The sequence below is a fragment of the Schistocerca gregaria genome, chromosome 9, assembly GCF_023897955.1.
Source record: "Schistocerca gregaria isolate iqSchGreg1 chromosome 9, iqSchGreg1.2, whole genome shotgun sequence".
NCBI lineage: Eukaryota > Metazoa > Arthropoda > Insecta > Orthoptera > Acrididae > Schistocerca > Schistocerca gregaria.
Genome location: NC_064928.1, coordinates 139,539,414 through 139,553,577, shown reverse-complemented (window position 1 = coordinate 139,553,577; position 14,164 = coordinate 139,539,414). Strand labels below are relative to the sequence as shown.

General features: G+C 38.9%; 1 protein-coding gene across 11 annotated transcripts in view; it reads left to right on the top strand.

Annotated features, from left to right (window-relative positions):
* Positions 1 to 14,164, top strand: part of LOC126291722 (uncharacterized) — a 144,283-nt gene that overhangs the window by 125,606 nt on the left and 4,513 nt on the right. For 10 of the 11 annotated variants that reach the window (XM_049985384.1, XM_049985382.1, XM_049985381.1 and 7 more), the window contains one exon: positions 249 to 453. The exons of the other annotated variant lie outside the window; for it this stretch is intronic. In XM_049985384.1, the coding sequence (XP_049841341.1) occupies positions 249 to 453 (205 nt within the window). The remainder of the gene's footprint in view (positions 1 to 248; positions 454 to 14,164) is intronic. 11 annotated transcript variants of the gene reach the window in all.

Sequence of the window (14,164 nt, the reverse complement as noted above, 5' to 3'; positions counted from 1 at the left end):
CAGTGCTCTCTGACAAATTTGGAAACTTCTATGAACTGAAACCATACAGTATATGTATGTATTGGTTCAACCAAGCTTAAATATTGCATGAAGTTAAGACAGCATGATTGTCATTTAAAACTTAGTGTGCCAAATTTCTTGTACAGTGCATCCATGGGAGTCTCATGAGAAATTTTATACTCCATTAGTAAATGTAACTGTAATGTTATGAAAAATCTTTCTGACAATTTTTTTTCACTTTTCTGCAGCACTGTCGCTGTTGGCGTGGAGGACAACAGTGGTACTGATGGCAGCAGTGGTCTGATTACTAAACACAGATCTGCCTTTGGGAACAAAAATGGTACCAAACATCTGGTGCACAGGTGCACCATCTGTAAAAAGGCATTTCGAAAGTTGGAGGACCTGAAGGAGCACACACATGAGGAGAGTCGTGAATCTCTGCATTCCTGCAGCGTATGTGACAGAATATTCAGAAGGTCTGACCATTTTAAGAAACAATTAGATTAGCACACTGGTAAATGCCCCATTTGCTGTGTCGTTTGCAACAAGACATTTACAAAGGTTAGCAACCTAAACAGGCATTTGAAGGTCCACACTGATGAACGCCCTTACAGATTTGAAGTTTGCGAAAAGACATTGAAGCAAAAATTCCACCTGGTTTCACATTTGCGGATTCACTCCGGCAACTGTCCCTACAGCTGTGGCGTTTGCAACAAGACACTCACGTTTAGGGGCTATGTGAAGATATATTCATGCCTCCAAAGTGGTGAGAGGCCATACAGCTGCAATATTTGTAACAAAACATACATAACAAGTAGCTACCTGAAAAAGCATTCACAGCTGCACACTGGTGACCGCACATACAGCTGTGGTGTTTGCAACAAGACAGTCACAACAAGTAGCTCTCTGGAGATACATTCACTTCTCCAAACTGGTAAAAATGCATACAGGTGTATCATATGTAACAAGACATTCACAAAAAGTTCTTACTTGAAGCAGCATCCACAGCAACACACTGGTGAATGCCCGTACAGCTGTGGTGTTTGCAGCGAAACATTCACATAAAGTTGGCACTTAAAGCACTGTTTGCAGCTGCACACTAGTGAACACCCATACAACTATGGGGTTTGCAATCAGACATTTGCACAAAGTGCTATACTGAAATCACATTTGCGTGTGCATAATGGTGAATGCCAGTAAAGCTGTCATGTGTGTCTAAAGGCATTAATGGAAAGCAGTGACCTCAAGACAGAATGTCTACTTCACTTGGGAAACACCATGCAGTTGTAAATTTTGCCAACATAAATTCTTTAATAAGAGTAGTATGAAGAAGCACTTTCTTGAACACATAATGTGAACAATTACATGGCTGTGGATTGGGTCATAAAAGATCCAATAGCAACAGCAAGCTGATGGATCACTTGTTTCCACAGATGCCACCTACCATGCACTTGTGGCATACGTCACTTGTAGTATTTATGAAAATAAATTATTTTATAATACTGGTCTGAGGAATGTAATTTATGCAGACAAATGCACCTGTTGCTGCGACATGTGCCACAAAAGGATGAACCTGTGTATCAGCCTAGAAATGGTTTCAAAACCTCTTGTTTCAGATGATATGGCTGTTATTGCTGTGAGACTTCAAAACCTGGCCGCAAAACTGATTAAACAGATTTAGGTGTCTCACTTATGTCTGCATAATGTATTAACCACTACATCAGTGTAATCATGATTATTTTAAGACAGGGCAATTGGATGTGTCACAGGTATTCCTGAAGTGTTGAAGTAAAATGGTGGAATGATACTGAAGCCTAATATTTTCATGAAATTAAGTTGCTGTAATAAATATGCTTGTGAAACATAAATGACTACTTTTAAGTGGATTTAGTTCAGGTGACCTAATTGTTTGTATAGGAGAGAGATTATGTTAAACATATAATATGGAAGGAATAGTTTGTCAAAAGTAATACTTTGAAGTCTCTTCTGTATATAACTCAGTTCCTGTAGTTGCACCATCAGTGGTATAATGAGGCACAAAACTTGGAGAAAGTAATATTTAACTGCAACTGTATTGGTGTGTGAGGCATACATTTTGAGAGTAACTCAATCTGTGATTATGTTTTTCTGTTTTTCCCTCAATCAGATACACCATAAACCTCTCTGGTTAGATTAGATTACATTAGATTAGATTAGATTAATACTTGTTCCATAGATCATGAATAAGACACTTCGTAATGATGTGGTTAATGAAAGATGTCTCTACAAGATATTACATTACACAAAATATTGCATGACACTAATGCTTAAGTTAATTTTTTTCCCTCCCTTAATTTATATCTAAAAATTCAGCCAATGAGTAGAAGGAGTTGTCATCTAGAAATTCTTTTAATTTATTTTTAAATGTTGGTTGACTATCTGTCAGGCTTTTGATGCTGTTTGGTAGGTGACCAAAGACTTTTGTGGCAGCATAATTTACCCTCTTCTGTGCCGAAGTCAGATTTAACCCTGCATAGTGAAGATCATCCTTTCTCCTGGTGTTATAGCTATGCACACTGCTATTACTTTTGAACTGGGCTGGATTATTAACAACAAATTTCATAAGTGAATTATATACTGTGAGGTTACTGTGAGGATCCCTAGATCCTTAAATATATGTCTGCAAGATGACCGTGGGTGGGCTCCAGCAATTACTCTGATTACACGTTTTTGAGCAATGAATACTTTTCTACTCAACGATGAATTACCCCAGAATATGATACCATACGAAAGCAGTGAATGAAAGTAGGCATAGTAAGCTAATTTACTGAGATTCTTATCACCAAAATTTGCAATAACCCTAATAGCATACATAGCCGAACTCAGACGTTTCAGCAGACCATCAATGTGTTGCTTCCAGTTTAACCTCCCATCAATGGACACACCTAAAAATTTTGAAAATTCTACCTTAGATATTTCATGGAACAGAGAGATTGTCATGATTAATAACCAATCTTTTACTGAAACAAATTCACTTACTTTCATATATTGCCTTGGATTATATAACACTTGTGTTTAATGTAGCTACTAACTTCAGCTAGTAACAATGCGACTTGACATTGAGCATGTGCATCGTGTTACTAAAGAGCCATTGTGTTAGACAGTGGCAATATGAACTGTGGGAGAAAGTGTCCTTTCAAACAGATTTTAAGTCTCTTGCCTTAATTAAATCTGTGAAGGAATGTTGTGCTGTCACTGCCACATTAGATGTGACATTATTTTCTGTGGTTAGTTAAAGCAAATATATGTAACAGAAGAATTAACACTCCAAAAAATTTTAACATAGCATAAACAACAATAACAAGACAGTTTCACTACAATTAGAGTACTGAATATGAAAGAACATTACAGCAAGAGTTGGTCCATAATTTTGTGACAATTTTTGACTGGTGACATCTGTCAAAGTACATGAATTATAATGTATCTGTTACCATGACTACTTAAGTCACTATTGTAGTGGAGGTAGCTAGCATAAGTGACAGTTTGCTTCTATAAGTCCTGAATTCATTGTCCACTAATAACAACCTTCTAACAGGCAATTCCTATTCCTCTTGAGGGAACATACTCTCTGCTAACAATGCTATTTTTGTACAGTTCTTGCCATTCACCGTGACCTCTTGACAATTCTGTGGTTTGTTATTTTCCTCAAATAAAATGATGGGTTACTGTGGCTGATAGTCAAATGCACTACTGTACAAGACAAACAAAACACTTTATAGAACACACTTTTATACTGCTTGGATTTATGTGCTAATGACAGTTCTGTCTTCCTTGTTGGTAGATAGCATGACATTTTAAAAATTACACAAGACTCAGTATTACTTTAGCACTAAAACATTGCTCAGTACTCTGTGCCTGACCATACACACACATGTGTACTGTACATGTGCAGTTATTAAAAGTTCTTCATCTCAATTACTATGTGTGACAGCCAGGGGCAGTTATACCAACTGAATCCCTCTGCAACTGATTTGAATTTATCTTTGTTTACTTCTGTGTTAATTTGTAGGTGATCAGGCCACAATCTGACTCCATACTGTTTATGACCACTGTGTTTCAAGTTAATTTCATAACATTGTGACATCTTTTTATTGACATGAGATCTTTCCCTGAGTCTTCGGTGCCTTTCTTCAGTACTGTGTTCAAATTATTATACTCATATAAGTTTCCATATGGAGGCTGCAGTGACTACACCATTACTTCTGATGTGAGATTCTGCCAAAGTATTTACTAATCCTGTAGATACACCATCACAGTGCAATGCCTCTCTGCTAATTAACAATTTGCCAGTATTCGCAGCTCAGCTTGTTCGTGAATTTATTGACCCTGTGGCTGCTACAGACATGCTCACTGCATTCCATGGAAAGTGCAGCTTTTTGTGCCCTTGTACTGCTTCCAGCACTCGGAGACAGTGTATAGACAGCTACCTGTGAACTGGTTTTGCCATATGGCCCACCTCCCCTGTACACCTCCCCAATACACAATAAATATAGCTACTCTAACAAATTAAGTTCTTCTCTTTAACCCTCATCTAGAAATGAATCACTGCATAGACAAACAAGTGTGGTGTTATAGTTTCATGCCTAAGAATTACAACTATCCTGGAAATTTTAGTAGGGTGTTAGAATTCCATTTGTAAACCAAAGTGTCACTTTCATTTCATCTCAGTAACTTAGTATTGTTTCATAGCTACTCTTCCATAAACCTGCTATCCAACATATATTCATGATTGGAATAACTGGAGGAAAGGGTGAATCTATCAGTGATATCACTGTAATACATCAGCAGTCATAATACTACTGCTAAATGTTGATTGAGTCCGTTCATTAACAGTCAGCAAATTGTTTGAGCAGACATGGGCCACTGGTGAAATAATTGTTATCCAATTTTAACTGAGCTATTTGATGAAAATTTTGGTTCTTTCACAACTTACTCCATGATATCTTCACTTGATAAAGAACCAAACTGCTATTGGTTATTTGTTTTTACTGTGCTGCATACAGTTCAATAAAACATTGAAGAATTTCTTTTAAAGATTTTTCCAGAGATGAAAACACATTGTGTAAGACATTTATTCCAGCATATGAAATATAGGCAACATTTTCAAACTGTACTTAGAGCTGATACCACACTGATACGTATCACTGATCTGAAGATATTGGTTGTTATACCTATGGGAGGGTTACATGAATTGTCAATAACAGGCTTGAGTGGACATGTCGACCATTATGGAATACATTAACATCCGATTTTAAGCAAACTGTCCGGTGAAAAATTTTGTTCTTGCAGTATGATATATTCACCTAAGAAATAACTGATTTTCCTTTCATTATTTGTTGTAGTTACTGTGCCGCATTCAGTGGAGTAAAGCATTATACAATATTTTAACATTTTTGCAATGGTAAAAATGCATTGTGTAGACTTTGAGTACAGTTAAAATGTACCTAACATCCTGAAATTGTATTTAGAGCTGAAAGCAGAGTGATATATATATGCCACTGTTCTCAAGATACTGATTTTTGCATCCACAAGAGGGTTGCGAGTATTGTGTCCAGTGTTCCAGCCATGCCCCATGTGAATGATGTGGTCGTAACACACATCATATTACATAAACAGTTCAAGATTTTGAAATGCGTTTTTTTTGCAAATGATAGCATGCACAGAGGTGTGTATGTTGCAGTATGATTAATACTTGAATCTTTTCCCTATTCTGCCCATACTATTTCACTCTGTAAATAGGTACACTTCTCAAAAGAACTATAAGTGCTGAAGCAGTGAAATTTTTACTTAATGTACATAACATTTCACTTTTTTATACATTAATTGTTATAAAACAGTTTCTGTTCAGTTAGTGGTTCTCAATTTACTTGTAATAACTTATTAACGTCTGCTGCTTGTGGTCTCGCGGTAGCGTTCTCGCTTCCAGAGCACGGAGTTTCGGGTTCAATTCCCAGCGGGATCAGGGATTTTTCCTGCCTCGAGATGACTGGGTGTTGTTGTGTCATCTTCATCATCATCATCATTCATCCCCATTACGGTCGGAGGAAGGCAATGGCAAACCACTTCCACTAGGACCTTGCCTAGTACGGCGGTGCGGGTCTCCCGCATCGTTCCCCTACACTCTGTCACGGAGTATGGGACTTCATCATCATCGTCAACTTATTAACATCCTGAGTATAGATTGACCAGATTTCATATTTCTACTCCAATTAGTTTAGAAAATAATGGTACCTGAAAGTAAAAAAAAGTGGTTTTGAGAAAAATCATTTTAAAGTTTAGTATAGCAATTGTAGACTAGTTATTGATGAGGATTACTTAGCACTAATTTTTCCTGCACCATACTGAACATCATCTGAATCATACTGACTTTTTATTCTCCTAGTGCCTCTTCTTTTCTGTATATCTTCTTTTGTGCATTTTAAATTAGCAGTTTCTGCTTTGTGGATTTTCTCTTTATCTATTTGCACAAAGGATTTTGCAGTATTTCCACTAGGTTTTATGGCCAATATTTCCAAAACATCCAGTTTTCTTATTACACCACCACTGAAGCATAAAATAGCATCATAAACACCAAATTTGAGGGTTGTAATCTGAGCAAATACAGTTTTCGGCAAGTGGGTCCAAATGATAGATTTCACACATTGATATAAATTTTGCATATTCCTGTGAAGACATTTATTCAACAAAGTATCATTACTTATAGCTTTAATTTCATTCACTACTGCCACAGGAAAAAAATGTTTGTGGTATTATGTTGCACTTCCCATGTACTTGCACCAAGTGTCAGTATCATTTGGGCAGAGATAGTACTGAGGATTTTCATTTGTGAAAAGTGTATGGAAAAAGAAAGTCCATATAGTTTTTTTCAGGTTTTCTAAATTCCCAACACTTCTCCTTATCGCCAAGTAACAATAATTCTGTAATCTACCTATTTCAACATTTGTTGGGTGGCCTTTGTCGCACATCTTATTACCATCTTCTAGTACTATTTTCTCTTAATAATCCTCTCAACCTGGATCCCATTCTCTTCTGGACATGCCAAATGCATTCTAATTTAGAAATTAAGACATTAGGACCATAGGGTTGATGTGCACATATCCAGTCATAAGCCTTACTGTCACCAAACCCATAAATATTGTGTGTACCTGACACCTCTGTTTTCCACTGAATGATTAAAAATTCTTAGAATTCCTGCTACTTCCATTCCACCACATGGACTAGTATAATCCATCTGACAGTTACATTCATCCTCTTTCTCACTTTCACTGCCATAAGTTTTACAGTACTAGCGTACAATCTCTATACCAATTACCTTGCCTGTGTATCAAATAATGTAGCTGTCATAGCACCATTTAGTGAAGTGTGGCCACATTTCTGTCAACTGCCACCAAAACATGCACAAACATCCCCACTTGCACTGTCATCGCTTTCTTTGAGCGCTTCTTCAGCTGCATCCTTCATTGAGTTGCTACAGTCTTCAGCAACAGCAGTTCCAGTAATTTTATTGTAAGTCATAAAGTTTACAGGTGGAATTGGGATGTCAAGTAATGCACATAAAAGTTTGCCTGCCTCCATCTCTTTACCAATAAATCTGAGACCACAAACTAGCCTTACGTTATTCTTGTACAAATTATTATTTGCCATTTTTGATGTTGTTGTTGTAGCAACTGCACCACATTTGGTGCAATTCAAAATCAGGTTTGGCACAATCCCTGTGTGAAGATACTGATTCTCTCCCAAGGATAACTCATTACTGCATATTCTGCACACAGTATTATTCAAAATGAAATTGCAGATCATGCTAAGATTCACCACAGTATTTTCAAAAGTGTGTTCACCTCCACAAGCTGACTAGGAGGAATCTCCATCAAGACACTGCACTTTCTTTCTTGAGGTTGTGATTATCTTCTTTGTTCCTTTGACCCTCTACCACTAACCTTATTTAGCTTTATGTATTTATTTCCTCTAAATTTTAATTTAGGTGATAATTTCTTTATTTGTGGCATTTTTATGAAAATGTGCAAAACCAGAGAAAAGGTAAATCAGCACTTACTTCACTCACAACAAACTTCACAAAGTACAACCAGTAGAACTCAAAAACACATGCCTTTATATGTATAAAAGTCACGAGAGGTACTATGGCTGCGCTGCTTTCAGACATCCTTTGGCATCCTCGAAGGCATCGATAAATGTCTCTGTTGTCAAGGTATCATTCTGACTGCAGCAGCCATTCTAGCAAATGAGTAAACAAAACTTCACTGTTATGTATATCACGTCAAAAGATCTATCCTCTGTAGTTCAAAAATGATATTGACAGGAAGTGCAAAATGGCGAAGCAGTGGTGGCTAGAGGACAAATGTAAGGATGTAGAGGTTTATCTGACTAGGGGTAAGATAGATACTGCCTACAGGAAAATTAAAGAGATCTTTGGAGAAAGGAGAACCACTTGCATGAATATCAAGAGCTTTGATGGAAACCCAGTTCTAAGCAAAGAAGGGAAAACGGAAAGGTGGAAGGAGTATATAGAGGGTCTATACAAGGGCGATGTACTTGAGGACAAAATTATGGAAATGGAAGAGAAGGTAGATAAAGATGAAATGGGAGATATGATACTGCGTGAAGAGTTTGACAGAGCACTGAAAGACCTAAGTTGGAACAAGGCCTGGGAGTAGACAACATTCCATTGGAACTACTTACAGCCTTGGGAGAGCCAGTCTTGACAAAACTCTACCAACTGGTGAGCAAGATGTATGAGACAGGTGAAATAGCCTCAGACTTCAAGAAGAATATAATAATTCCAATCCCAAAGAAAGCAGGTGTTGGCAGATGTGAAAATTACCGAACAATTAGTTTAATAAGTCACAGCTACAAAATACTAATGTGAATTCTTTATAGACGAATGGAAAAACTGGCAGAAGCTGATCTCGGGGAAGATCAGTTTGGATTTCGTAGAAATGTTGGAACACGAGAGGCAATACTGACCTTACGACTTATCTTAGAAGAAAGATTAAGGAAAAGCAAACCTATGTTTCTAGCATTTGTACACTAAGAGAAAGCTTTTGACAATGTTGATTGGAATACTCACTTTCAAATTCTGAAGATGGCAGGGGTAAAATACAGGGAGCGAAAGGCTATTTACAATTTGTACAGAAAGCAGATGACAGTCATACGAGTCGAGGGGTATGAAAGGGAAGAAGTGGTTGGGAAGGGAGTGAGACAGGGTTGTAGCCTATCCCCGATGTTATTCAATCTGTATATTGAGCAAGCAATAAAGGAAACAAAAGAAAAGTTCGGAGTAGGTATTAAAATCCATGGAGAAGAAATAAAAACTTAAGGTTCGCCGATGGCATTTCTAATTGTGTCAGAGTCAGCAAACGACTTGGAAGAGCAGTTGAACAGAATGGATAGTGTCTTCAAAGGAGGATATAAGATGAACATCTACAAAAGCAAAACGAGGATAATGGAATGTAGTCGAATTAAGTCGGGTGATGCTGAGGGAATTAGATTAGGAAATGAGACACTTAAAGTAGTAATGGAGTTTTGCCATTTGGGGAGCAAAATAACTGATGATGGTCGAAGTATAGAGGATATAAAATGTAGACTGGCAATGGCAAGGAAACCGTTTCTGAAGCAGAAAAATTTGTTAACATCGAGTATAGATTTAAATGTCAGGAAGTCGTTTCTGAAAGTATTTGTATGGAGTGTAGCCATGTATGGAAGTGAAACGTGGACGATAAATAGCTTAGACAAGAAGAGAATAGAAGCTTTCAAAATGTGGTGCTACAGAAGAATGCTGATGATTAGATGGGTAGATCACATAACTAATGAGGAGGCATTGAATAGAATTGGTGAGAAGAGGAGCTTGTGGCACAACTTGACTTGAAGAAGGGATTGGTTGGTAGGACATGTTCTGAGGCATCAAGGGATCACCAATTTAGCATTGGAGGGCAGCGTGGAGGGTAAAAATCATAGAGGGAGACCAAGAGATGAATACACTAAGCAGATTCAGAAGGATGTAGGATGCAGTAGGTACTGTGAGATGAAGAAGCTTGCACAGGATAGAGTAGCAGGAGAGCTGCATCAACCAGTCTCAGGACTATTCAGGTGTTACTGTGGCTGCATGGTACAGCGCGTATTAACTGCAGTCTCTATAGCAATGTGTGATTGATAAATTTATGTCCAGTACTGCTTGGTTTCCATGCTAGAAACCATTTATTCAGACCTTTTTTGTTCTGTAATCTCTCATTGATTATTGCTAGAGGTAGTGCACAGTGGAAAAATTCACTGTGTGTGTTTGTGTAGTGACGTTTACATGTTGAACAAAGTGTGCATGGCACAGTTTATAACTAATTTTTGTTTTCTTTTTTGTATAGTTCAATAATGGCCCTGGGCCTTAATGTATGGAAAGAGATGCAAGTCTTCAACAACAATTTATCATAATGTCACCTGGCTGATTCCCACCAGTTGCATAGCTTGTCTGATCGATTTCCTGGGGCTGGTTTGAAACACAACACGTGTCTTCTCCATGTTTTCAGGTGTTGTCACAGCATTCCCACCACTGTCATCATGAACACTACCCATTCTGTTGAACTTGTGAATCAAATTCTTGATTGTTAGCACACTTCTACTGGTTGTCTTCTGCTTGAACTAAGTTGCAAACTACCTTTGAGCTGCAGTTGGACTGTTATTGCTCACCTAGTAGGCCTTCAGGAGGGCTATATGCTTAGGCACACTGTAGCATGAAATTTTCATGTACAAATGGCCGGCAGCAACAAGATGTGTGCACATGCTCATACTAATTCCCATCATGCCCTGCAGCCAGCCATGCAGTTTGAACGACCTAATGCAAACCATTCAGAAGTAATGACAATTTTATTTCATATAGTTCAATAACTATCATCCAGTATAAATGTTGCTGACGATAATATTTCTTTGAATCTTTGATCAAGTGACTGCATCTGGCCCAGGAACTACGTCAGCCAGAGATAGCACCCAAAACATGTTCATCAGATGATCCAGGGAGGTCCGCCTGGAAAGTCTTTCACTGCTTGCTACACATTGGAGTGACCTCCCACTTGACCACAGCTGAGAGGTCAACTTCACTGTGAGCAGTATGCAGAATGGCTACAGTACTGAACCAGTCAAGAGACACGGGGGATGTCCTGGCCACCCCAATAATGCCCATTGTCAACAGCCCCAAGCTGTGTTACCAAAGACAACACCACCTGGAGCTGTGCACAAAGGGTCTCCAAGTCAGCTCACATCTGGCACAGCAGTCACAGTCCCTATTCATACCAATGACAGCAAAACTATACTAGGCATTAATAACTGTGTAGTGTAAACACCCAAATATGCAAGAATTTAAACAGAAACTAAACTAGTATCCACATCAAAGCTCGTAAATATAACTCACAGACAAATGTGTACTTGCCTTATCTGCAGCACCAACAGAATGTCCTGGCTCACTGACCGTTCAACTGATATTGAAAGTGTTATGCATTATAGGTAAACGTAATGACATCAGTTTGCCAACTAGTCCCTCCGAACACTATTGCAATGGCCTTTATGTGTATGTGTCTGAAACTCTACATCTGTTTCTTTTTTCCTATGATCCCAAGTACCATAAGTAATTGCTTGTCACCACCTTCATGGCTTCTTCTTCTGTGCAACCACAATGGTGTGCCATTTGCTCAGTCAAAAACAAAGATGAAGACAGCAAATGAACACAGGTCGAACAACGGAATCCTGCTGTGCACTCAGGGCAGAAATGTGGGTATTTGGCTGCCCTGCATGGCCACTAAGTGCTTCGCAGATTAAACCATCCAGAGCACACAGAGACCTGAGCAGCTGGCTGTGGGAACACTTTGGAAGCACAAAGGTGGTGGCAAAGGGGTGCACATATATACATCTAAGAGCACCTGATGGAAGGATCAGTGGTACACGTAAACACATCCAGAGCATCCAAGAACAGTAGGAGTATCTCACACCGACATGTCCAGAACAGTCAGAGGTTTAATGCATATTGTTGTGATGAAGGCAGCTCATCTCAATTTATGGGGCTTTAAAAATATGACAAGAGGAGAAAGTGATTGTTCTGATGGAAACATCACAACACTGAGAAAGTAGAATATTCATTGGCTTCCAGCTGTTTCAGTTGGTTAAAAAGACATGAGTTTTTGCTGAAGTACTCCTCAACATTGTCAGTGGGATAACTGCTGATGAGCTAATCATACTTTGTTCCATGCTCCAGCTGCTGGCTATGACATCACAGATGTCAGCAGGTCGGCATATTGGAGTATATATTGACTCCTGATTTGATGCACCTGTTTGAACCTCATGACCACTGTATCCCGTGCCATGCTGAGCTGTAGATCGCCATCTCTATTAAACTGTTGTCAGTGATTAGTATTTAATTTGCTGCTTTAACTACATTGTCTCATAAGATTTTAAATGCTAGCCAGGTTTCATAAAATTTTATTCGGTTACTATTTGCAAGACCATGTTCAGTCACAGCAAATTTCTAGGGGTAACATGAGTGGGAAAACCTCTCATACTCCTTCCTGCATTATTGTACACTGTTTATCCAATATAAGATCTTGTAGGATATTTTGTACATCATAGGTGTCCTAAAAAATAGTCAGATTTTTGTGGGCGAACTTGAGACCAATTTGATGCTGTCACCTTTAATAAGCCAGCATAGCTTACCTGACAATGATCCACAGAGCATCAAGAATATAAATTTAATGTGAGTGTTACTTGAGATCACATCATTTATTGAATTATTGTTGTCTGCATTGTTTGTGACTACTTCACATTGGTGGTTCATCTTGTGGCACAAGTTATCAGCATTTCATGTTTTTCTTGTATTATGTAGCAATGTGTGTAACAGTACGGTGTTATCTGCAGCTTATGATCTAGTGTCTAACATTGCTGCCTCTGGATCACGGGGTCCTGGGTTCAGTTCCCGGCTGGGTTGGGAATTTTTTCTGTGTTGCCCTCATCATCATCATCATCATCATCATCATTTGTGACAGTGACTAGATTGGATGTGATAAATTTGGACTGTGTAAAAATTGGGACTTTGTACGGGTGCTGATGACAGCGCAGTTGAGTGCCCCACAAACCAAATATCAACATCGTCTCCAGTATGGTGCTGTGCCAGGAGATACTTCGTGGCAGGCAGTTATAGCTTAGTGTGCATTGGTTTCTTGTAGAGACTGGCCGAGCATTCATTGCATCTGTGATGGTTAGGAACATTGACAACGGGCAAGGCATTGTCTTTTTCAAGTTCCGTGATGAACTGGATGTTATTGCTAATGATATTGAGATGTTTCAGGAACTCGTAATGTTTTTGATGTCTGTGGAGCCAGATTAAAATGTGTTGCCAAATATCAAAAGAGACATTTAGGCTTCAATTGGACTGTATCTAAGGCAGGCCCCAGCCGTCAGCTGATACACCTCTCCTTAGTGACACGTTACATGTTTAACTTTTCCTGCATTTTACTAGCAGTATATTTCTTAAATTTTGTGCATGTTTTTCTGTTCAAGAGGTTCAATCTTATGTTTTGTAAGTTCAAATTCAGGCAGTCCATCGCACAGTTTTCTGGTGATGCATCAGGAAGGTAGCATGTTGTGTACCTAGGTTTTTGTCTGCTTTTATAGTTTACTTCTTCTGTCAGTCTTACTAGCATGGGTAGGATGTATGCATGCTGTGTGGAGACACAGGAGAAGCTGGCTGTAGTTTGAGAATGGCTGAATGTGCAGCAACATTCAGGGTACTACCTTGGAGTGTAGCATTCAGGCTACTGCCTTGTAGTGTAGCAGTGGCAGAGAATCTGGGGTGTAAATGGGATGTGGAGGCTGGCTGTCTGGCCTCACTATTTGACCTGTGAGTGAACAGGTGGCTGTTCCTTCAACAAGGTCCAAGCAGGCACACATGGTGGGGGGAAGGGGACTTTCTAGTTATCAAGAGCTCCAATGTTAGGTGCATTATGGAGTCCCATAGGAAGATAGCAGCTTTCAGGGCTGGAAACAAAGCCAACAGGTGCTTGGTATGTCTGCTGAGGGGCCTCTTCTGAGATGGGGAGTTGGCCTTGCCTGCTGCAGTTGTGTGGAAATTGTGACG